Source organism: Balearica regulorum, chromosome 8 (genome assembly GCF_011004875.1).
Source record: "Balearica regulorum gibbericeps isolate bBalReg1 chromosome 8, bBalReg1.pri, whole genome shotgun sequence".
Lineage (NCBI taxonomy): Eukaryota > Metazoa > Chordata > Aves > Gruiformes > Gruidae > Balearica > Balearica regulorum.
In genome coordinates this window covers 1,535,929-1,558,514 of record NC_046191.1, presented here as the reverse complement: position 1 = coordinate 1,558,514, position 22,586 = coordinate 1,535,929, and the positions used below count along the sequence as shown (strand labels likewise).

The 22,586-nt window shown below is 42.4% G+C and overlaps 1 protein-coding gene across 5 annotated transcripts in view; it reads left to right on the top strand.

Moving 5' to 3' along the window:
- Positions 1-22,586, top strand: part of LRRC7 (leucine rich repeat containing 7) — a 170,139-nt gene that overhangs the window by 77,603 nt on the left and 69,950 nt on the right. For 4 of the 5 annotated variants that reach the window (XR_012836467.1, XM_075759119.1, XM_075759118.1 and 1 more), the window contains exons 3-6: positions 1,106-1,223; positions 2,150-2,228; positions 3,174-3,263; positions 6,119-6,175. Coding sequence is in view for 4 of the 5 variants with exons in the window: in XM_075759119.1 (XP_075615234.1) it covers positions 1,106-1,223; positions 2,150-2,228; positions 3,174-3,263; positions 6,119-6,175 (344 nt within the window). In the remaining variant the exon portion in view is untranslated. Of the gene's footprint in view, positions 1-1,105; positions 1,224-2,149; positions 2,229-3,173; positions 3,264-6,118; positions 6,176-22,298; positions 22,424-22,586 lie in introns of those variants that run through there. The other variant, XM_075759121.1, reaches the window with a different exon arrangement.

Below are 22,586 nucleotides of genomic sequence, written 5' to 3'. Positions count from 1 at the left end.
GGCTGAGTTTTCATCTAGGCAATCAAATTATTATGCCTTCTCAAACAGCCTGTAGATGAGTATATAGCCTTCATTCCGATACGGGAGGCTGAAAGAAACACTAAATCTGTGGTAAACATAGCCCTAATATTTGAAGAACACTTTTGAGATGCCCACGAAGAGAAGTCGTTCTTCTCTGGAACCCACTGAATTTTCTGCTGCCGTTTGGCGCTTCGTATTTGGTAACTTTTGAGAAGAGGAGCGTGGCAATGAGTAAACCGAGCAGTTCTACTGCGTGTTCCTCTTACACCGGCTAGTACGTTGGGCTGGAAGGAGCCACGAGCTGCTCTGTCCAAAACACGCGCCTGCTCGCTGTCCGTCTGCGGCACCTCTAATGCACCTCAACGTCAATCGCTTCCCACGACGGCTGTCTCTTAGCGTGGCTGGGATGATACTCACTTTTACACGTGTGAGGTGGTGTATGAGATAGTGATGTTTCTGGAGGAAAGCAGTCGAGTGAAATAAGTGCTTTCAGCATGATTTATCGATTACTTCAGGTTGAAAGGAGGAGTGGTTTTGCAGCGGAAATTCTGACATTTGATGAAATTTGAATTTGAATTAAAAATGAGAGTGAATTGGGGGGGCACTTCAGGAACATATCATGTTGAAAATGTCAAAGCATTTTGTTTCTTGAAGATAGCAAATTTCTTCTGCATGCAGTCAGAATATTTTAAAATCTATCATGAAATTAAGTTCTAAAATTAAATATTTTAATTCACCACAAGCCACAAAAAAATTCAAGTGATACGACATGTGTGAAATATCACGTACCTGCAAAATGTTGATTGCAACGAGTATGCAGTTTTTGACAGAAAGTTCTTTTTTGAACATTCCTGCTACCAATGAACTGTTCTGATTATTCCTGTCAACTGTCTATAAGCTGTTTATGATCCTGAGCACCCTGTATGAATGTCTTTGCAAATAATGGCTTTTCAAAATATTTTTGATTATTGAATTCTTATGTAGCAAATGTAGTTTTGTGGTATTTGTTGCTTCTGTGTATAAATAATGATCCCAAACTGATCTTTTTTCCTGAAACGCTGTAAAGTATCTTTTTATGTTACAGCAACTGTTCAACTGTCAAGCTTTACGCAAACTGAGTATACCAGACAATGACCTTTCGAGTCTGCCAACCACTATTGCTAGCTTAGTTAATCTCAAAGAACTTGATATCAGTAAAAATGGTAAGAGATCAAAAGTATAAGTATTTTAAAGAATTGTAATGAATATGAACAATGATGAAGTTTTAATTCCTAATGATTAACAAACTTGTGTTCTAGAAAACTCGCTCTTTTTTTCTAGATGATGTGCTGTTTTCCTGTCTGGCACTTTTGAGCAGTCTGGGTAGATATCTACCCCATTAACTTTTCTGAAAAAAAAAAAAAAAAAAAAAAAAAAAAAAGAGGTTGCTTTAGCATAGCATCCTGTGATGACTTGTCACCAGTAAACATTAGAAGTAGGAGTGGGAGACCGTTTCTCAGTGCACCTAAGAACCATTCCACTTCCGAAGTGGCTTAGTACTTACTGGGCCCTTGTGCGAAGTGTTTCAGCATAGAAGGCTGCAGGTAAACAGCTGCCAGGATTTATGGAGCCAGTGGCTGCTTTGCTGATGTGCATTTCCAAATTACGCATGTGCATAGTGGTGTGCCTGAAAAACCTTTGCATGTCTGAACTGAAGTGTCTTTCTTCTGAAAATGAGGCTTAGGCACTCAAAAAATTTTAAAAAATTTCTTATCAGTATAGGCGTAGAGACTCTCAGGATGATCGTGCGGTCTCCTGAGAGGAGAGGGAGGCAAAGAGGAAAATGATAAGCAGTGCGGAAAGAAGTGAAAGTCAGAAATGTCAGTGCAAATGATGTCACTGTTTAACTCTAGAAGATTATAGAAATCAAGCATTAGCATGCTAGTTTTAATACAAGGCATATCGTCTGTTCTAGTGTATTTGTGTAGTGCTTAAGTATCATCTTTTAGACTATAATAGTGAAATGTATGTATTCTTCCTGTTATAGCTTAAGTCTGATCTGAAAATGCCAAATGAACTCATTTATGAACAAAACAAGTTAAACAGTTTTTTTAATGTGTGTATAATAACTCTTTCAATATTTTTTTAGGAATTCAAGATTTTCCAGAAAATATTAAATGTTGTAAGTGTTTAACAATTATTGAAGCCAGTGTCAATCCAGTCTCTAAGTGAGTATCTGTGGCTTGTGTTTGTATACTGCAAGTGCAGAAAATTTACACAAAGTGAACTAAAATTTAACGGCATTGTATCAAGTTCATTTGCAGGATCAACCTAAATTTCTTTGTAATTGTTTGAAATCCAGGGTTGATGCACCTATGAAAAGATCAGTGTACTGTGTGAGAACCGTGGTGTCTTTCCAGCTAGTAAAGGAGCGCTGGCAGAGCAGTCCCTGTCCCCGTCCCTGTGATGCAGCCTTGTAAACACGGGGGGGCTGGTGCTTTATGAGCTTGGGAAGTAAGCCCTGCTGCATCCTCACGTACCGTAATCTCCTGGTTGGGACTTTGGCAACCCTCATTCCTGCCAAAAAACTTATAATAATAGTGACAAAAAATGTGGTTTGTAATCCCATGATTTATAAAGTGGAGTGAAGGAGATGAAAGGATGAAATTTTACTATTTCGGTTAAAAAAAAAAAAAAAGGGAAAGAAGAGAGGGAGGGAGAGAGAAAGAAGGAAGGAAAGAGAGAGAAAGAAAGAAAGAAAGAAAGAGAGGGAGAGAAAGAGGGAGAGAAACAGAGAAAGAGAAAGAGAAGAAAGAAAAGAAGAAAGAGAGAAAAGAAAGAGAGAAAGAGAGAGACACAGAGAGAAAGAAAGAGAAAGAAGAAAGGAAGAATGGAAGAAAGTGAGCCTGCCTTTGGCTTAGACCGCTCAGCTGGGAAGGACAAAAGGCTGGTGTAATGTGAACGTGCCAGGCGTTGGAATGTCACGTGGTTATAGCAATGTGGAAAGGATGAGAACGGGCAAAAATGTTGTCTGTAGCAAGTTAGTTCTTCTTGAGAATTTGGGTAGAAAAAGAAGGTGAGAAAGAAAGTCATCTTTCTCTTTCTAAATATACATTGTTGTTATTTCCATAGCAACTTTGGTGTGAGCATTAAGCTTTTAACTGTTTTTTTAGGCTGCCAGATGGCTTCACACAACTTCTAAATTTGACCCAGCTCTATCTAAATGATGCCTTTTTGGAGTTTCTTCCAGCTAACTTTGGAAGGTAAGAATTAGTCATCAAAGCACATTGCTCTTTCGTATGAACCAGTTTAGGCTTTAAGGGACCATTTTAAAGCTCTATTCTTTTTGAAAACAAAGCACGCAAAACAAAAAAACCAAAGAGATTTTGGGTTCCCAGCCCTGTTTTGATGAATGATTGTTGTTAGAGAGAGTGTTATGTCAGCAAGAATTTTATGATGAACTGATGCAGGTTGGTGGTTTGGGGAAAAGGTGAGAAGAGATAGAAATTGAAGAAGAGGCTTGTCCTTGATCAAATGTGTTATTAAATTGTGACAAGGGCAGAAAAATAACAATACGGTCTATGCTTGTGAAAAATGAACAGAAGGAAAAAGTGTTGTGAGTCAGAAAGGAAGAGAGAAATAACTGAGCCTGGTGGGGTAACCAAAGGAAAAATGTGAAAGCAAGAGAGAAGGTTCAGAAGCAGCAGAAGAGAAAGGATGGAGAATGAGAGTAAAAATAAATGCAGCAGAAACTGAGCCAAAAAGTGTTAGATAAGGACAAAGCAGAAGGAGTGGGAAACCAGAGGCAGCAATTTGCCACGGCCATTTAAGGGGGCTGTAGAAGCCGGAGCATCCTCACGCTGGCTCCGGTACCGTGGGGAGGGAATGCTCAGCCCGTCTGCCCTCGCCTTGTCCTGCTGGGCCGGCGGCTCAGCGGGCAAAGCCTTGACAGAGAAAATATATGGCGGTGTTACGGAACGCACCTGGTATTGGTCTTTTCCTGGTCCCTCCAGCTACCCATACGTGTGGTTTATTGTTCAACTGGGAACATCAACTCAGCACTCCAGAATTACTGCTGAGGCGCCAGAATTTGTGCTGGACATGACGTTGGTGTGCCCAGGCACTGAGGAACCCAAAGCGCGGCTTTATCAGCTTCCGCAGCGGGGCCTGACGCTGACCCAGAGCTGAGTCTGGGCTTTACGCTGCATTACCTTTGGGAAAGCGCTGGTTGAAGGAGGAGGAAGAGAAGTTGTCAGTGTTTGCATTTGATGAGTGTTTGGAATATCAGAGTAAATCCTAAGCCAGCCTGCTTCCGCTGTTTGGATTCGGACATTATGTTCAAATGTGAAGGAAAAATAAGTATATGAAATACCCTGCAATTTATCAGACGCGTAGTGTTTACATTCATTATGCTCTTCTAAAGCCTCGCTGGTACTTTGTCTAATAATCTTTGTCACTTAAGGGCACGTCTAGTATTCTACATCTTTTAGCAGAAAGCACTAACTTTTTTTTTTCTTTTACAAATGCATATTTTGTCTAAATGAAATGACACTAGTTCCAGTTGTGGTTGTTGTTCCTGTATTATTATTCTGCTCCTATATCACCTATTTGGTATCTTGCATTTACAAATCCTCACCACGTTTCCAAAGCTTCCCCCATCAGCATACAAATACTGCTTTTTTTTTTTTTTTTTTTTGCTAGCCACACGTAGCTCTTTAGCAGTAGCTCCCTTATTGCTCTTCTCCAAATTTTAGTGCTTTCTCGCTATCTTGAGGTGCAGTAACGTTCAGGTAGGCTGTTCTGTTCTGAGTAAAGTCAGGAACAGAGTCTACCTGAGCACCATGTGAACGTCTCTCCACGTTCCTCATTTAAAGGTGTTCTTTCTAGTCCAGGTTAAGCACAGCTGTAGGACTGGAAAGGTTTCCTGCTTTATTTGGTGGGAAAAAGATAAAATCATAGTTTTCTAGACAAGCACAATATTGGGAAGCCTGAGGTTCCTGAGGTTCCTGACAGCTGGTGGCGTGGTGGGCAGAGCTCTGTAGAGCTGTGTGGTGGTTGTGCGAACTGTGCTCACGGACATGTGCTTACACTAGTGGCACTGACGGGCCAGGCCTGGAGAGATAGAGGCATAGGAAAAGCAGTGTTAATGAAACCGTCGAAGCTCCTCAATAAACCTTCTTCACATTTCGAAATGGCATTATCAGCCTGAAAGGTTCCATGGTGTGACTCTGGGCTGACACCTCCCGTTAGAGACAAGACAATTAACAATTAGCTGCGCGGAACCGCTCGGCTTCACGCAGGCCTTGAGCAGCCCTGGGCACGGTCAGCTCCCACGTTGAGCGTACCTCCAAAACACAGGAGATTCCACGCTCCACATTTTCTGTGAGCGGAGTTGTACAGTTCGAGATGAAGAGGAAAGGACCTTGTTCATCCGTTTGGTTTCATAGCCTCTTCCTTGTCCTCCCCACATTGGTTACAGCTGGGGGCTAAAGAACCAGCTGGGTTCATGACATGACAAGGGTGACATGAATCAAAATCCTTTCCTGTTTATCAAATTATCTTCCTAGACGGTACGAGTAAGCAGACAGTACTGCCCCAACTTCTTGAACTCTAATACATTGGGTTCTTCATCTCTTATCCGGTGTGTCCTCCTTCCTTCCCGTTGCTCTGCTTCATGACATTTATTGCTGTGGCTTCAATAATATCGCCAGTTAGCGTTTGCCCGGTGATGTGGCATGGTGAAGTCCTGGCGCATACGGGCTCTAATCCGTGCCAGCGCTTCAGCGCATGTCCTACTTCTGTTTCGAGAACGGTAAGTTCGGTGCAGGTCTGCTCTGTGGTATTGGTCTGCCAGCTGTGAAAATTACTGTGAAAAACCGATATATGTCAAAGTTTTGCAGAAGAGTTCAGATAAGGACATCTGAAGCTAGCTGTCCTTACCCGAAGCGATTTGGTTTGAATACGTTTTGTATCATGTTCAGCCCTACAGTAACGGGACATCTTACTGGTGCGCATTGCACGGACTCTTTCTTTATTGGAATAAGTAGTTTTGAATCATTCTTAAGGATTCGTGAACTAATTCATTGAATGAACTAATTCTTTTCTATCATATTTCTAGACTTGTTAAATTGCGGATTTTGGAGTTAAGAGAAAATCACTTGAAAACTCTACCAAAGTAAGTGATTGAATATTTACATAAGTCTCTTTCACCTGATATTTCCAAAAGTACAAAATACTTTTATTGTTAGCGATGCAACCGCGTCATTTCTGTTAAGAGTTATTTTTTCCATGGGTTAAGGAAATTCTACTGAAGGTTTTTAGCAAAAAGCAAACAGATAATGGCAGATGGAGACTGGTGACTGAGCTGACTGTAACTCAATATCCAAAAACTATAAAGTGACATTTTCAAATCTGAGATGTGAACAGGATTGGAAAGCAACTGATGAGATAACCCTGGTCAGTGATGATGTGACAGTATTTCCCTCATCAAGAAGTAATCTGATGTATTGAAAACATACTCAATGTAACCTCGGTAGAACAATCTCCCCATGTGATCTGTACAGAAATTAAGTGTATTTGGTGGTTTACAATGCTGTTTAGAAACCTGTGTCATCAGAATATTGAGGAAATGTCAATTCGGTAGTGTTTCTTGGTACTATTTACCAAAAAAGTAAGTTGCTATAATTTCTTGCTATAATTTGACCAACATTTAAATGGTATTTTGAGAAGGAAACAGTAAAGACATCAGTTCCCATGGTAAGATAGGACGTTGCACTGTATAAAACAAGGGATATGTTTTTGTATTCAGACGGCATTGTACAGTTGTTCTCTGTGGCAGGGATCCTCTCCAGTGAGGAAATGCCCGTGGATTGGGGGATTTGTTAGAAACGGGGGTCGTATGTCCCCACTCTGAGCGAGGCTTCTGTGGTGGCAATAGACTGTATTTATGAAATGTGGCTAATGCTGAATCGCATGTTATTTAGCTCGTTTAAAAAGGGCACCCTTTTCAGCAGGCACGTGTCTATCAAAATCTCCTTCGCAGGCATTTTGCCTGTAATGGGATATAGTGACATTTTCACTGCTTTCCGTGAGCTTTTATCCTTTTTTAAGGAAAGCTATTTTATTGTGTTAAAGGCAATATTCTTTATATCAGTGGAAAACACTTTTTTGTATAAACTTTCTATATTTCCTCTGTTCTGAGTTACATTTGCTATTTTGAGGGGAAAGAAAAAAAAAAAAGTTTCAATCTGTTCCCAAAGTGGTTTATTTGCATTTAACAGTGAGACCTGTTCAGGGCAGCAGATTTACAGCCTTTGAGGTCTTTATCATCTGAAGAGGACATACACGCTGTGGTACATTCCGGTTACCTGCCCTGCCTCTTGAACAGCGGTCCCTTTTGGAAGGGAATTGCGTAGGCTTTGCATGCAGGAGGTGCTTGTTGGAATAAATGGATGTGTGTGTGCTAGGATTGAAGAATAGGAGTGCCACAACAGACTAATTTTGATCAAAAAGAATATTTTTGTATTTCTGGTGTAATTCTAATCCCACTAAAGGTGATAACAGATTTGTTACTGAATTCAGTGGGAGCAAGATTGGGATTGTGTGTCATTGTTACGAATACAAATATATTTTATTTTTTTTTCTATGATACATGGTGTTTAACATGCAAATTTTGTCCCATCTGACCAGGGTTTGGAAGATTCATACCTAAGCGTGGTAGCCTCTGGTTTCCGTAGCACTAAGTTTGTTAAGGTGGCTGAGCATGGCTTTTCCCACTGTAGGATTCGGAAAGGAGGGAAGTTCTTTGATTCCTGTAACCAAGGGAAACATTATTTGTCGGCGTGTTTTTCTCTGCTCTTTGCTATGGCAGAAGGCTTCGCTGTGTGCTACTGAGACAAACCAGAAAGAAAAGGTTTCGCTTATGCAAAAGCTGTGCTTAAAGCTGAGCAATGAAAGGGACAGCTGTGTTATGAAATCAAGTAAGAGGAAGAAAGTCAACAAGGTCATTTTTGTGTCATCGGGGACAAAAATGGGGGATCTGTGCGTTTCTGGGCCTCTTTTATCCTCTCGAGCAGTTTTCTGCAGAAAAGCAAAAAGGGGTGTGCAGTGTAACGGACAGACAGGGGTTAACACGTATCGCAGGGCGGGAGTTTAGAGGATCCTGCGTCCTAGCGAGGTGGATTTGACCTCTCCTATAAAACGGCGGTAACCGTCTCTTTGCGTGCTGGAGCAGCTCAGGGCTGAGCGTGGGAGGTCGGAGCAGGAGCGTGGCAGGGCCGTGGGCGAAGGCGGACCCGGGCTGCGGCAGGGAGAGCTTCCGCGGTGTCGGCGGGTGGTTCAGGGGAACAGGAGAACATAAATACTGCACTGTTTTATTTTTTCAGCCAGTAAGAGAAGGAAAATTGTCACAGGAAAGCTGTGTCTACAAGAGAACTATCTGCAGTTAGGGAAACAAATGCAGTAATATAAATCAGAATGTATTTTAGAATCTAGTTGCAAAAAAGGTGATGCATGTTTTTCAGATATATGCTTAAAGGCTTGCTTTCTTACCCTACAATTTATTAGATATACCGTGAATAAGATAAGCTGATAACATTGGTGGTTTGACCAGTAGTTCTAATGTAAGAAATGACAGGAAAAGGAAGGCAAATAAATAATTTTAATATTGTAATTTGGCTTTCGAATAGATGTGAAATGTACCGTAGGACTGTTCTAAGGAACTTCTGCTCAGTCCTATTTCCATGTTAAGTACAACTTAAAAGATGTTATCAAAACGCAGGTCATATGCTTTCGTCTGTTCTGTGCCGTAAAATATGTATAAAGAATGTTTAAAGGGAACATTTAACAGTTTGGCATAAACAGGAGTTAAATGTGCTTTGTGTTTCCCATAGTTCTAATTTTGCTATATTTCACACTAACTCAACAGTCAAGATTGTTGTAACGTGTCTCCATAGTGACTGAATGAAAACGCATAAAATTGTTTACAAAGATGTCTGAGGAAGTAAATACTGCCTATAGCTGGCTGACAGGCAGGTCTGTAACCAGCGCACGGGTCCCCAGAGCATCCCTCTTTAACACCTCGCGCAGTAAAACGTGAGCGCTTCCCCTTGCTGCATTTGCTGACGGTCTTTTATGGCACCTAAAAGATGCCCAAACGCATCGCTGTATTCCCAGGCGCTTTCCCGGGAGAGGATCGGTGAAGCGTTGGTCAGAAAATGCTTTGGTGATTCTTCCGCTTTCTTCTGGCAGGCATCCTGACCGCCGCCGCTCCCTTGCTGTATCGTCCTGGGCCGGCGACGTACAGTGCTCTTCAGGTGCAAATGGTGCGGGATGCTCCTGGTTTCTGTCAGCAGTACTTTCGCTTCAGAAAATGCTACTAGGTTGACAAATATTTTTAAATACTGAAAATATGTGTATGTTTGGTCTGCGGATCTTCACAATATTGTTTTTAAAAATCAGTATTTTCTCTCTTATATGGTTTGACTAATGGTTATTGATACTGGTTTCCAGGATCGTTGGAGCATTTAGAAAGATTTGGAAACCTCTGGCCAATATTGCAAATAATTTTAAATATTTTATTAAAGCTTTAATTTGTGCAGCAAAAATGGAAAAACCTGGGTTTTCCTCTTTAATTTCTGCTAAATGTTTCAGAGCAGTTGTGAGGTTCTGACCAAGTTTCCTACGTTTGAGCAACGTTACCGCCTACATCACAGGGTCATCTTTTGGTTGAATAAACCAGCCGAGATAATTTTTATTTTTTCTGTTCAGATAAAAACGAACTTGACCTTTACTCGCTCTAACAACGTGGAATATTAATATTACTGTGCAATAGCTCGGGCCTGTTCCTGGCTGTGACTGGCACTTACCGGGCGGGATCTGAGTTTTTCCCAATCTTTGGGCATTTACTGATCTGCGTGCGGAGCCTCTCTGGTCACGCAGGTGCCAGTGACGGCCCTTGGCACGCATCTCTTGGACACGAGGGCAGACTTTTTATTGTCCAGCTCCTTTGGACTCTGGGCTCTTTCAGAAGACTCCAGGAGTGTTTGGAGTCATCCCAACTCATCGCAAAACCTACGTTGCATTTCCCCAGAGCGTCATACTTCTCCGCATATCCCCTTGGTCTGTCGTTTAAAAGCGTTTCTGTTCATTTGTCTGGTGCAGTTGTCAAAGTCGCCGGTCTGTCATTTCCCAGGCTTATCCTGGAACGATTTAACAATTGTGGTGACCTCAGTTGCACGCTCGCCAGCGACGCAGCGCTGCAGCACTGCCTGAGAAGTTACGTGTGTCGTACGCGCGTGTCGCCAGGGCCCTTCACTGTGGGTGAGCGCTGCGGCGTGGGAGCCCGCCCAAATGCCGAATACCGATGCAGAAAATTAATTCTGTTTTTCTGCTCTGACCTTCTTTTTTTCCTGAGCATTCCTTTTATTTCTTTTCCATAGACTCTGGCAGGCTTCCCACTCCTGAGGGGCCTGAAAAAAGATTTATTACTATTTTTTATGCCGTTTTTCACATATTTCTGAAGATATTTTCTGGCTTTTATAGTTAACCATTCTGTTCTATTTTCCTTATTCGGAGATGTTTTCATCTTTTTAAAGGATGTCTTCTAGGTCTCCTATATTTCTTCTTTGCCATTTTGGCCTTGGATTTTCTCAAGTCCTTTTGGCAGGTGATTTTGTATTGCTTTAAGTGTCTTGGTCTTCTCCCAGCAGAACCACGTTGCGTCGTTAATGACAGCAAAGTCCGTGCCGGTCAGCGGCCTCGACGCGTGCCACGCGCATGCAGGAGGCTGACGGCTGAGGAGCACGGTGCAACGCCTGCCGCGGCTTCGCCAGGACAGAGACTGTGATGAAAGCACCGCTGACACGCTCGAGTGTGCACACGTGTCGATGGCACAAGGCAAACTCGCACCAAAAATTGTCCTGAGCGTAAAATCGGGAAGGTGGATGCTCCCAGTGAGCACCTCCGCCTTTCCTTCCTCTTCCTCAAGAGCTCGACGTCTGCTCGTTTGTGTCAGAGCGGTTCAGTCCCAGCCACGTGGGCCGTCCCGTGCTGCCTGCGTCGGTGTTGTCCGTGAGCGTCAGCGAGCGTGGCAGCGTCGCCGGGCTCAGTGCCGGACCAGCCGGTGGTTACCGTTGTGCTTGCCGTCTGCTGTGATGAGTGGAACAGAAATCACCCTGCTTAAAGTTTTTTTCTCAGGTGTGAGAAAAGTTTATAAGAAAAGCTACGTTTAAGTTAGTTGCACATTTCGGTTATGTCTCAGAGCACGTATATACGTACATACATACATAGAAGCATACGCACACCTATGTATGTATACACGTACGTATGTGTGTATACACACAAATGATTAGTGAAGAGATGTAGTAACACACCCGGGTGCGGGAGGTGCTGGGTCTGTACCAGCTCGCACTACTACGCACACGCACCCCCCTCCCCGTGCAGTGATCCTTTACGGTGCCCCGCCGGCTGGATGCCCCCCCACTGAGGGCAGTGGGGGCAGTGTGCTGCTGCTCCCCCCCCCCCAAAACGCCTCTGCCCAGCTCCTCTCAGGAGCATTTCTGCCTGCGCCGGCTTCTTCCTCCAGCTGCCCCAGGGAGCGGCTGCTCTTGAGAGCATCACTACTTACCAAGTACACTTGGCTGCTGTGAAATCCTCTTGGTGAACCAGGAGTTAATGAGTTTTCTGACAGACGTTGTGAAGTGTATGAGTGTGTGTGCACGCGTGTGTGTGTGTGCACCTGCCTTGGTGCTCTAGGTGCTCGCGTTACTGTCTCGGTATTCCCGTCTGAGTCCAGACAAACAGGTTTCATACCACCGGTACCCTCTTCTCTGTTTCCCGCTCTTAATTGCAGCTTCAGCCCATACGGCGTCGTCTCACCGCTGGTACAAACAAACTGGAGTGCTGTTTTCCTGTGCAATTGCACAATGGGGCATTTTTTTTACCTAGTGGTTAAATAGTCGTTATGCTGGCAGTGTCTGGGTGATGGCTTTGAAGCCATTTACCAAAGAACGTTTTGCGGGGGAGCTGTGAACTCCAAGGCCCGTACTTGATCCTAAGGCTGCCCTTCATGGATGGCCGCCCATACCGGGCACTGCTGCGAGACCCACGGCCTGGTCTGACGGTGACCTTCTAATTTCTGTGATTAATTCAGCCACTCTGATGCACAGGATATTTCAGAATTTTCTTTGAGCAGTCATGTAAACGATATCAAGCGCCACTGTATTTTGCCACTGTTTGGTGAGGGGATTTTGCTGAATGTGTGAGAGTTGAGGCACGAAATGCTTCTGTTGTTTGTGTTAACATATATCGGTACAGAAAGTAAACCTTTTCCATCCACCAGTTGTTTGTGGAAGGCTAGTTCAAATTATCTGACTGGAAGCTCGCAGTGGATACACGTACAGAAGTCGTGTTTGTGCTGCCTACGCTGTAGGAAACAGCTTTTACATGATGATGAGTCAAGCTGACGTCATGCAGCGGGAGCCGAGCTCTGCAGCCAGCCTGCGGGTCTGATTGCTTCGGCTCTGACTGCAGTTCGAGCCCTTTTTCTGGATATTTAGTTGTAATAAATGTGCTGCTAGGCAGTAGATCTTCCAAATACAGTCTGATATTCTCCCAAAATAAGTGAAAACCAAAAGTTTGTGTTCGAATTGGATGTACATCCAGAATATTGAAAAGGAGATATTGCTATTGCCCTCCTACCAAAGGGCAGCTGGTTATGTCCTGGCATTGTTTTCCCAGGCTGGTTTCTCCCCTTGTGATGAAGCAGTTACGCTCGGCAGACTTCATGTTACCACAGACTATATATTCATTTCTACCTTGACCGTTTTCCGGGAGTTTGAGTATAACTTGATTTGTGTGTTGTAATAAAGACCCGTGCCATTGCGCTGGTGTCCGGAGGGACCGGGATGTTCAAGCGGATGAAGGAACCCTCATCGGAGGGAAGAGGGAATCGGCAAAGCCTAAAATAGCTTCTAGCATAATTACACCAGCATGTTTCGGAAGCAGAGATATGTCGAGGCTATGCATAACTATGCATTTTATCTATGTGTATTTGTGTAGACAGACATAGATATATAATATGTGTGTGTGTATAGATATGCTTACATGTACATACACATATGTATGCTATATACACATACGTGATATATGTCTATCTATAGGCAGTCATTTCGTAGGCTGGGAACCAACCTAGCGAAAACAAACCAAAAAAGGAGCAGTAGGATAGCCTGAGTGTCGGCGCTCGAAGAGAAGATGGGGAACGTGCAGGGGGATGGGGAAGTGAGGGGCATTAGCGTCAAGGGTCGGGTTGTATTGGCGGCTGAGGACTTGCACCCCCGAGCGATGGGATGGCCGCTGTCAGGGCGCCTGGGAAAAGTGCAGTCTGATGTTCTGCTCTTAAAAAATAGTCTGGCCTAGACTAGCTAGTCTACAATTTAACCCAACCCCAAATCTAAATTACCAATTTTCCTGATTTTTTTGGCCAAGCGTTGTAGGAACCATGGCACCTACACAAAGCTCAGAGATGGTTCCCCTCCCTAATGTTGCACGCTGAGGTTCTGTGGGCGCGTCAGGACAGCGCAGAGTTGTTACAGTAATTGAAGTAAATCACGAGTTCTTCAGACAAACCTAGTAGCTAAACCTACAAGTTGGGGAAGGAATGTTCTGAGCACGTTTCAGATGTAACGACAAAAGCTTTTAATTTATCTAACTGTCGTGTTTAAGGCTGGTCTGGTTATTACTCCAAAGGAAGCTCATGAATTTGCATTGAAGTTTATCTTTTCAGAGATTAGGCTCTGTCATAAATATTCGTTGCTCTTCATAGCAACAAATGTCAGCAGACCTGCCACTCCTGAGCTGGATGTTGTGGGACATTGACGTCCTGTTGAATTCCTGAGGCCAGTCAAGAATATTTCATATCTCAGTCAAGAATCTGGAAACTATACCCCTGCAGCCAGGCAGCCTGCCCATATTTTTTCAAAAACCTTTCAGTAGATTCAAGTGGTTAGTATGATCTTTGCTTTTAGAGCTGTTTGGGCTGAGGAAAACACCTTTTCAGGCTTTTGTGGGATTTCTTTCAGAAGAGATTTGTAATATTTAAAAATTGTAGAACCTGCATTTGTAAATGGTGAGTCACTGGGGTCTGAGAAACTGTAGGTGCTGGTAATTGATGAGAAAATACTTGTATTTGTTGTACTCATCCTAATGACTCACTGTTTACCAACTGAAGCTGTGGCTTCTCGTCTCTTCTTTGGTGTTCTTGACAGTAGGTATTACAGCTATTGTTTTTCTGCAATACCGTGCCATTAGGAAATAATGTACAATGGAGACGTCCCTAGCAGCTAATGTTAGGGAAAAAACAGGATTTCTTTTGGTCTTCAGCTATTGCTCAGAATTAATTTGCTTTGTGAAGAGTAAAATTTGTAGGTCAAGTTCTCAAGTACAGCCTCTGAAACTGGGAGAACTGTGAAATTCTGCAGAAGCGAGGAATTAAAAACTGGGTGAAATTTAATAGTACAGTGTGCAAGGTCATGTACCGAGGGACTCATAGGAATTTATGTTATAAATTAGGAGTTCTTCAATCAGAAATCATATGGGGAAAAAAAAGACATGAGTGTATTAGTAGGATGTAAAATGACCGATGATGAGTCATCGATCTAACAGAGCCATGACAATGCCAAACGCTCTTTGTCAAGGTATTTTCACTACAGACAAAGAAGTATTTGTAACATTGTGTAGAAAGTGCGGGAGACCTCATTTGGAAAAGCTCTAGATGAAACGAGGATGGGGAAGAGCTGAAGAAGGTCCTGATCTGATAGGACAACTAATGACTGCAGAGTGTATTTTATGGAAGGGCCCTAAAAATAATGTGTGACTTAATCTAAGGAAAGAGGAGTTGAGGGGGATGTGTTGGTGTCGGCAGCTGGGAAGAGAGCTATTTCTTCTGCCGGGGCAAGGGACGGAGTTGGGTGGTTGGCAGGGAGCAGCTGAGGATAAGTGGCCATGAGAGGGGGAGAATGAGAAGTTGCCAAAGTGTCAGAGTCATCAGTACCTTCTCCCTCCTCCTCTTAAGATTGAAAAGCATCGCTCCCCATTTTGCAGAAGGACAAAAGCAGCGCTTTGGGCTTGGGGGTGGATGTCCTCGGCGCAGGTTGGTGGTGGCAGGAGGTGGGGGACCGCCCGGGCTGATCCCTGTCCCACAGCTGCCAGAGGAGCTGGCTGGGGACGTGCACTCGGCGATGGGTGTCCCCAGGCAGGACACGCTGGGACGCGCATCCCGGCTGCCCTGGCCGGCCCGTCACACCTCCTCCTGGTTTTCACCAGAACATTGTGGAAGGATTGAGCTTCAGTGGCACGTGTTGCAGTGCTGGCGGTTCCAGCTTGGTGTATTGCCCCATCCGTTCTCCTCTCTGCGTAAGGCAAATTTTGGTGGTATTAAGTAAATTGGCTGAAATCAACCAGAAATGGTAAGTTTTTATCACAAATGATGTAACTGCATTGGAAGATTCTTTGTGTTGATCAGCACTTTGATATTCCTTTGAAGATGTTTGCACGCATTGTGCCATTGTTCTTTGTTGGTTCAAATCAGTATATTCTGAAAGATACTTATTTTCCAATTATCTCTGTCCCCTCGGTTTGCAATTGTTTTAGTGGAATCTTCCCACTTTGCCAAAATACTGCATACCTGGAATTTCCCTCCTGGTTTGAGTCGGGAATAAAAGGGCTTTATGGCGATGGTGACGATGATGATAGGGTTGGGCTTTTTTCCTTTTGTTAAAATTAGCCATTTTCTATCGATGTGTTTTCGTCTTCAAATGTAAACCAATGGTTTTTATTCTTTGTTGCACATTTTTAGGCTTTGATTGTAATAAAATATAACTGTGAAAATACAGGCAGTATGTTTTAAGCCACACAGTCTTGTTTCTGAGAATTGCTGCTAATAAGTATGTTTGATGTCGAAATTCAGACTTTACTTGAAAAATCATTGTTTAGGCTTACCTATTGTAGGCAATGCAATGTAAAGTTGGTAACCTTCTCGTTTGCTTTTTTCTGCAAATGTCTCAAGTTGTAATGAATCTCTGTCTGGGTTTTAACTGCCACTATTTACATTACAACAGCACTTCTGTGCATTCTAGTTCCACTAGAACACAGGAGTGGTTCTCAAAAATTCTATGGAAAATAAATCTGGTTTTGTAGAATATTTTACTATCAATGCTTGAATATCTTCCTTGATAAAGGGCAATGGATACGTTTTCTTCCAATAATTTGAAAGCACAGAAGGTCAATCTCATCTGAAGTTTCCAAGAAAAATATTTCAAAGAGAAATGGAAACAAGAAGGATGCCATCTATTAAGTTGTTTCTTCTGGATAACGAGTGAAGGTGTGAAAATAATCTTTTTTGTGCATATATAATGAAACTATCTGTTGAGGCTTCCCAGTTAAATATTTACTGTAACAAAAACTTAAGGGGAGGCGGTGAATCCCTTTTTTCTCCCAGAAGAATTCACTCTTATGAAATTCCATAAAATGGAATTTTTTCTTCCTTTGAATTCCAAGTGTTCTTTTATTTTTTCTGTAAATATGTGAAAAATTGACATTTTTCTCTAACATTCTTTCCTTCCATTTCTTTCTTTCTTTCCATTTCTTTTTTCCTTTCCATTTCTTTCTTTCCCCCAAAATTTAGAGGTAGAACCATAGAAAGTAGAAGCTTTATAAAGTGGTGGTGGGGAGTACACATGTTCCTTTTCCCTCCGGCCTTGGGTAATTAATTAATTTTATTTTACAAACCGATTAAATAAAAAAAAAAATTTCAGTCATGGGTTATTATTTCTTTTATTCCCTGGCCAATCATTTAGCAAAACTATAACTCTTTCACACCTGAAAAAATAAGCCAGAATATTAAATGCTGCACTGGGAATGCCAAACTTCTAATTGATTCCACTACCAAGCTACCACGTAGGTCTGCACCAGATTGATGTGCCGGTTATCCCCAAGTACCGAATGTCTAGCAAAAAAATCAGACGGAAACAGGGCAAAGTGGTGGGGGTTGTCCCATTCCTGTTGTAATAATCATAAATACGTATTTGTTGCAATTACTTGTAACTCTTATTTATGCTGGTTATTTCTTAAATGTGGTGCGACTGTGTATAAGGAGACTCAAAGGATCAAGGTTTCTAAGCAGCATCATAAAAACTGTGTAAAAAACACTCGGGCATTTGTTTTTAAAACCATATAAAGTGAAGTAGACTAGATTCTTCCTTGGCAGAATACATATAAAATAATGATAGATGTTTTGCAGAGGTTAAGTTTGCATTGGAAGTACTTCAACCTGTAGAGAGTTACAACTCTTACGCCCTTCGGTAGCTAAGACTTTATTCCAAATTGAGAAAGTAAGCAGAATAAAACAGATGAATCACTTCTTGTCTAGATACAATGTGTGTATCGAACACTGACATTCCTCTAAAATAATCGTTTTAGTATAAAAACTGACATATATCACTTAAAAGCATCTTTGGTGATTTATCAAAATACTGTTTGAAACACTGTCAGGTGAAGTTATTTTTCCTTGCTCCCTAGTTCCGTACCACTTTGACTTTCTGAGACAGGTATGAACAAGACTGCCTAGGTGGCCTTGCTGCTGCCTTAGTTTCATCTCAGCGGGAACGAGCCAGTAAAGGTTCAGAAGGATGTTCAGACCTCAAAAACATCACAATCCGTTACCTTTTTCCAGATGGGAGGGTTGCTGCATAAAAGTCATGGGTATTCTTTCCATTAACCTGGAAATGGAGTTGCCAAAAGCATTCTTGTGACTGAAGAACATCAGTCCCGTTGACCTGAGTAACGTTCACATTCCTAACATCCTTATCACTTCCAAAATCCCGTTTTAGGAAGTAGATTTGCAAAAATCGCAGGTTGTCTCAAGCGTGTTGAAGTCAGTGGAACAGACAATTTATATCAGCTGAGAATCTGTCCAGAGGCATCTAAATATAGGTTTAAAAGCTTAGCTTTGGACTGCTATTTTTTGAAATGCTGTTCCACTTTCTTCTGAGTTTATTATGAAGATGTAAACTGTTTCCCACACTTCGAGATTACAACTGTTTCATCATTCATGATGACCTCTTTTCTTCAAATAGTAACTCTGGCTGAGTTTAATAAAACATATTCCAGAAGACTTACTACTTTGGCACTCCATTATTAAAATACTGCCAATATTTTAATAAGCAACTACTACTACGTATCTTCCCTTCAGGCTTTTTTAAGCTAAATATATTTGCTGCTCAGAGAAGATGCAGAAAAATATATTATATTGTTTTCTTACTGTAAGAATGCTTCTCCAACATATCTAGTGGGTCAAACTTGTCTGAAAAATTACTTTAATTATGCTTGTCTGAAGGCAGTACTGTTTGGGTTTTGTTTGCCATGTGTGCTGTAAGGGACACTCTGGGAGAAGGTATCGCTAGAACTCCTTGTGTTGCAGTGACCACACACTAGTACTGCTTCTGCCATCTGGGATAATCCTGGTGTTTTCTGTTTATTTATCACTTATTTGTTTCTTTAAAACTTCCATTTAACGGATGCAGAAGTGATGTATTTTTTCAGAAGAGTTTATATCTGACTGGTAGGGTTAAATTTCAGATAAAGGTGGTGGGAGGGGAGAACATTTATAACCATGGAGAATCACCCTAGCCCACCTTACACTCATTTTGTTCTTAATTATAGCAGAACGCTGAGCTCCTCCCTGAACAACGGGGAGCTGAACACACGCTGAGTTCACTCTGGCTGTTATTAATGAGATCTAATTTGGTTATGCTTAGACTTTGTGCTCTGCTTTCTCAGGTACGGTTGTTATATGGTATGCAAGGAAATTGCTCATTACACTCAGAACACCTTTAATTTTATTTGATTGAAAAAAACCTGTACAGAGTAAAAACGCCTGCACACAATTCAAACTGCAAGAGGAATTAAATAGAGAGAAGATGTCTGCTGGAGGCACTGGGAACAGGATGGGGTTTTTGCCTGCCATGACCATTGGAGACCTTGTCTGGAGCAGGAGACCCCAGAAGCAGGTGTCTCAGCTGCAGTACTGATCGGCGTTGACCTGCAGGTAACACGCGCCTCCTCGCAGTGTCTGCACGCACCGCGCCGTATGTCACTCCTGTGTTGTCCTTGAGTAGTGGCTCAACCTGATGCCCTGGGACAGTGTGTTTCTGTTGTTTCAGAGCTTGTTGGGTGAAGGATGGATGGTTCTGAGCTGAACACATGTCGAATGACATTTTTAGTTGTTGCCATCCTCAGCCGTACCAAAGTGCAGGACCTGTACCTGCAGGTGCTGTGGGCTGTGAACCTCCGCGGTGGCCGTTTGTCCCTCCCATGCGAGGGAGGGGATGTCCTGTGCCCCGAGTTCTTGCAGCCCATCGGAAGTTCCCTACGGGCCAGCAAGCAGCCAGGCCTGAGCTGTGATCAAAGGTTGCCTTGTGCCGCCGTTTCCCTCAAGCCTTGAAGAACTCACTTCATTTTATTTATGTAATCAGGAAAATAGAAATAATCATGCAAAACTTGATGACTTTCAACTGCTTATATTCTAACACGTATAAAAAGTGATTGACGATTACTTGTGAAAAACTGCAGAGTGCGTATGTCTGAATAAATTACAATGGTCGTTAGTTCTTTATCACAATTACATTTTCCTGTAGCTGGCCAGTGCGTTCTTTTATGAACTATTAGGTTTTGTATTTCCTATTGAAAGACATTTGTAGATGATACTCACCAGTTATATCCAGTATTATGCCTTGTAGCCGTCTTTTCAGTAGGTATGGCGTTTCCGTGCTTCTCCCATCTCGGTGTCTCCAGTGGCCAGGTTCAAAGCCCACAGGCTCTGTGTTGCAGCTTCCTTTCGTTGGGTTGTGCAACAGAGCTTGCCCATATTTGTCATACTTGGTAACGGAACATCATCTCTCTGCCTACCGTTAACAGTTCTCCAGTAACTGAGTAAGATCGCGTTGTGGCCCTGCAGTTGCTCTCTTTTTTTCCTTTAAAGCAACGTCTCTTGCACTGGGCTCCTCCTTGGCACAGGTTCCCCAAAGTGTGGTGTGTACCAGATGGGGTTCATTTGCTTGTCATGTTCTCCCTAGCCCAGTTGGCAAACACCTTGCTAATAGTGTGCTAAGGTAACTGTCTTGGAGAGCCTGTGAGTAGGGATCTCCCAGGTCTTACAAACTCTACGTCTACAGTTAAAACTACTGGAGATTACCTATGAAGAGATCAACCATTCTTCTGAGAGGGCATGACCATAACTACGTACAGATATTTCATGGGTGACAACAGGGGTTCTCCTTCTGCTTTTTTTCATTTTCTGAGGCACTCCTTGCCATCTCTGACTACTTCCATCCTTCTTCCTCAATTAATATCTGGATAGTTATCGAATCATGACATTTGTCATCTCAGATTGATCCTTCTCTTTTTCTAGCACATCCCCATTTTATTTCTCTGGCTTTCCCTTTAGAAACAATCCTGGGTTTTATGTGTGTTTACGCTGTCTTTAGGCCATATTTTAGTAGAAACAGGAATCAAAAGGACTACTAAATAAAAAACCTGTATTGAGAGTAAAATTCTTTTACTCTTATTTTTTGGGTTAGCTGATTCAGTTAACTTGTAGTCATCAGATATTCATTAACACTCTTTGAACTGGATCCATCCCTGTTAATTATTCAGCATCTTAACTTAGGTCTTCTTCCTGCTCTCTGGCAAAGGAAATGGGAAAACTGGGCCAAAACAGCATTTTCAGTCTTGCAGGCTAAAACTAGGTCTGTCTTTAATTTACGGTCGTTCATTCCGTGCAAAACTAGTACGTAAGAGTACAAAGCATGTGCCAAATTCTCCAGAGATGGGAATAATATATTGTATATCCTGATGAAACATAGGTTAATTTTAGTCAGCTTTTGGAAGTGGGAAACCCAGCGCCCACTTCTCCTTTGTCTTCAAGAAGGTGCAGGCCCAGATCCCAAGTACTAGGCATTTTATATTAATTTAATAGTACGATCAAGTTGATCAGTACTGCAGTGTCTACAAATCACTTGTTTACTTTCCACTGTTTTATCACACTGTAAACAAAATATGAGTTGTCACAGACATTATTTACCAAATACCAAATCTTTTAAGCAAAGCGGGTGAGGTGACCGTTGTGGCAGTGGGTGGTACAGTCACCCTTGCTCAGGTTCAGTGGTTTTGAATTTCGAGAACTGCCACGCGTCCTGGGTTCAGAAGTGTTAGACAGGTGTGTTTGTCCTAGAACATGGAGCGAATTTTATATTGGAGCTACCGATACATTGCATTTCTTTGTCCAAATGCAGACATCTGATAGCAAAATCCTTGATCTCATCAGACCTACATATAGTTTACTAGATGTGAATTTGGCTCCAAGGTTTAGTGACTGCTAGGGTGTATTTACCCTGTGACTTAATGTGCCAAAGCTCATCGTGAGAAAATCTGTGCACCAGGTAAGGTGGACTCTCACGTAATTTAGTCTAGAAAATGCAATCATGTGTTAACCTTGTTTTTAACTCTGCAAAGCCAGTTATCAGGAAGGATCTGGAGGAATCCAGAAAGCAGATGCAAAATAAGAGAAAAAATTAGTTTTGGAGGGGATAAAAAAAAAAAAGGTAAAAAATGTATTCATAAAGTCTTGATATTGCCAGGAGCGTTGCACTGGCTAATGACATTTTCTCTGCATTCTGTTTATTCATGTAATCAGTTAAGCAGAAGTGAATCTGAACTGAAATTTAGAATGCCGTTCCCCAACGATGGAAAAGCTGTGTTTGGAAAGAAATTTGTGTGTGTGAACGAGAGTCAAAACGGAGATTTCCTCTTTCTCTGCAGTCCGATGAGCAAACCTTTCCAGTTGTAGAGCGGTTCATAACTGGGTCCTGAACTAAAGGATTAATTTTAGACATCTGATCCATTTCCACCATAAACAAAACTGCTGGGAATTTAGGATCCTATGTGGAAGGCAATATTTTAAGTCGGTGGTATATTTTTACAATCTTACCTTTTGCACACAAACATTTTTCCTGAAATTGGGTGTCCATGTGTTTTTGTTATGGCTGGATTATGAAAGGCTTGATTTCCAGTTTCTGTATGTAGGACTCTTGTCTTTGTGGTGCTTTTTTATTTTAGGCCCTCCATACAGACTTAGGTAACGGCTCACAAGTCGTCAGTGCCATAGATGCATTGGTTGTGTTTAGACGCCTTCTGCACCGGCAGTTCCGTCTTTTGGGCATTGAAATTGATTTTTCTCACCTTAGCATTTGAAGATGGAGAGTGCCCTTGCCCATCGCCTGAGAGTGTACAGTGGCTCGAACAGCAGAGGATGTGGAGTCAGCAGCTTTTCGGGCACCAGAAATGGCAGCAGCAGGAGCATCAGCACGAGTAGACTGTGTTGAGGTAGTTCTCCCAAACTCTATTATGACACCAAACAGTTCTGGTACACAAAGGCGGATGGAAGCTGCCTCTTAGTCCAGGATGGTTAATCCAGATGATTACGCTGGGTGGATTTCCATATGCCTCACCCAAGTAACGTTAGTACAGCCCTG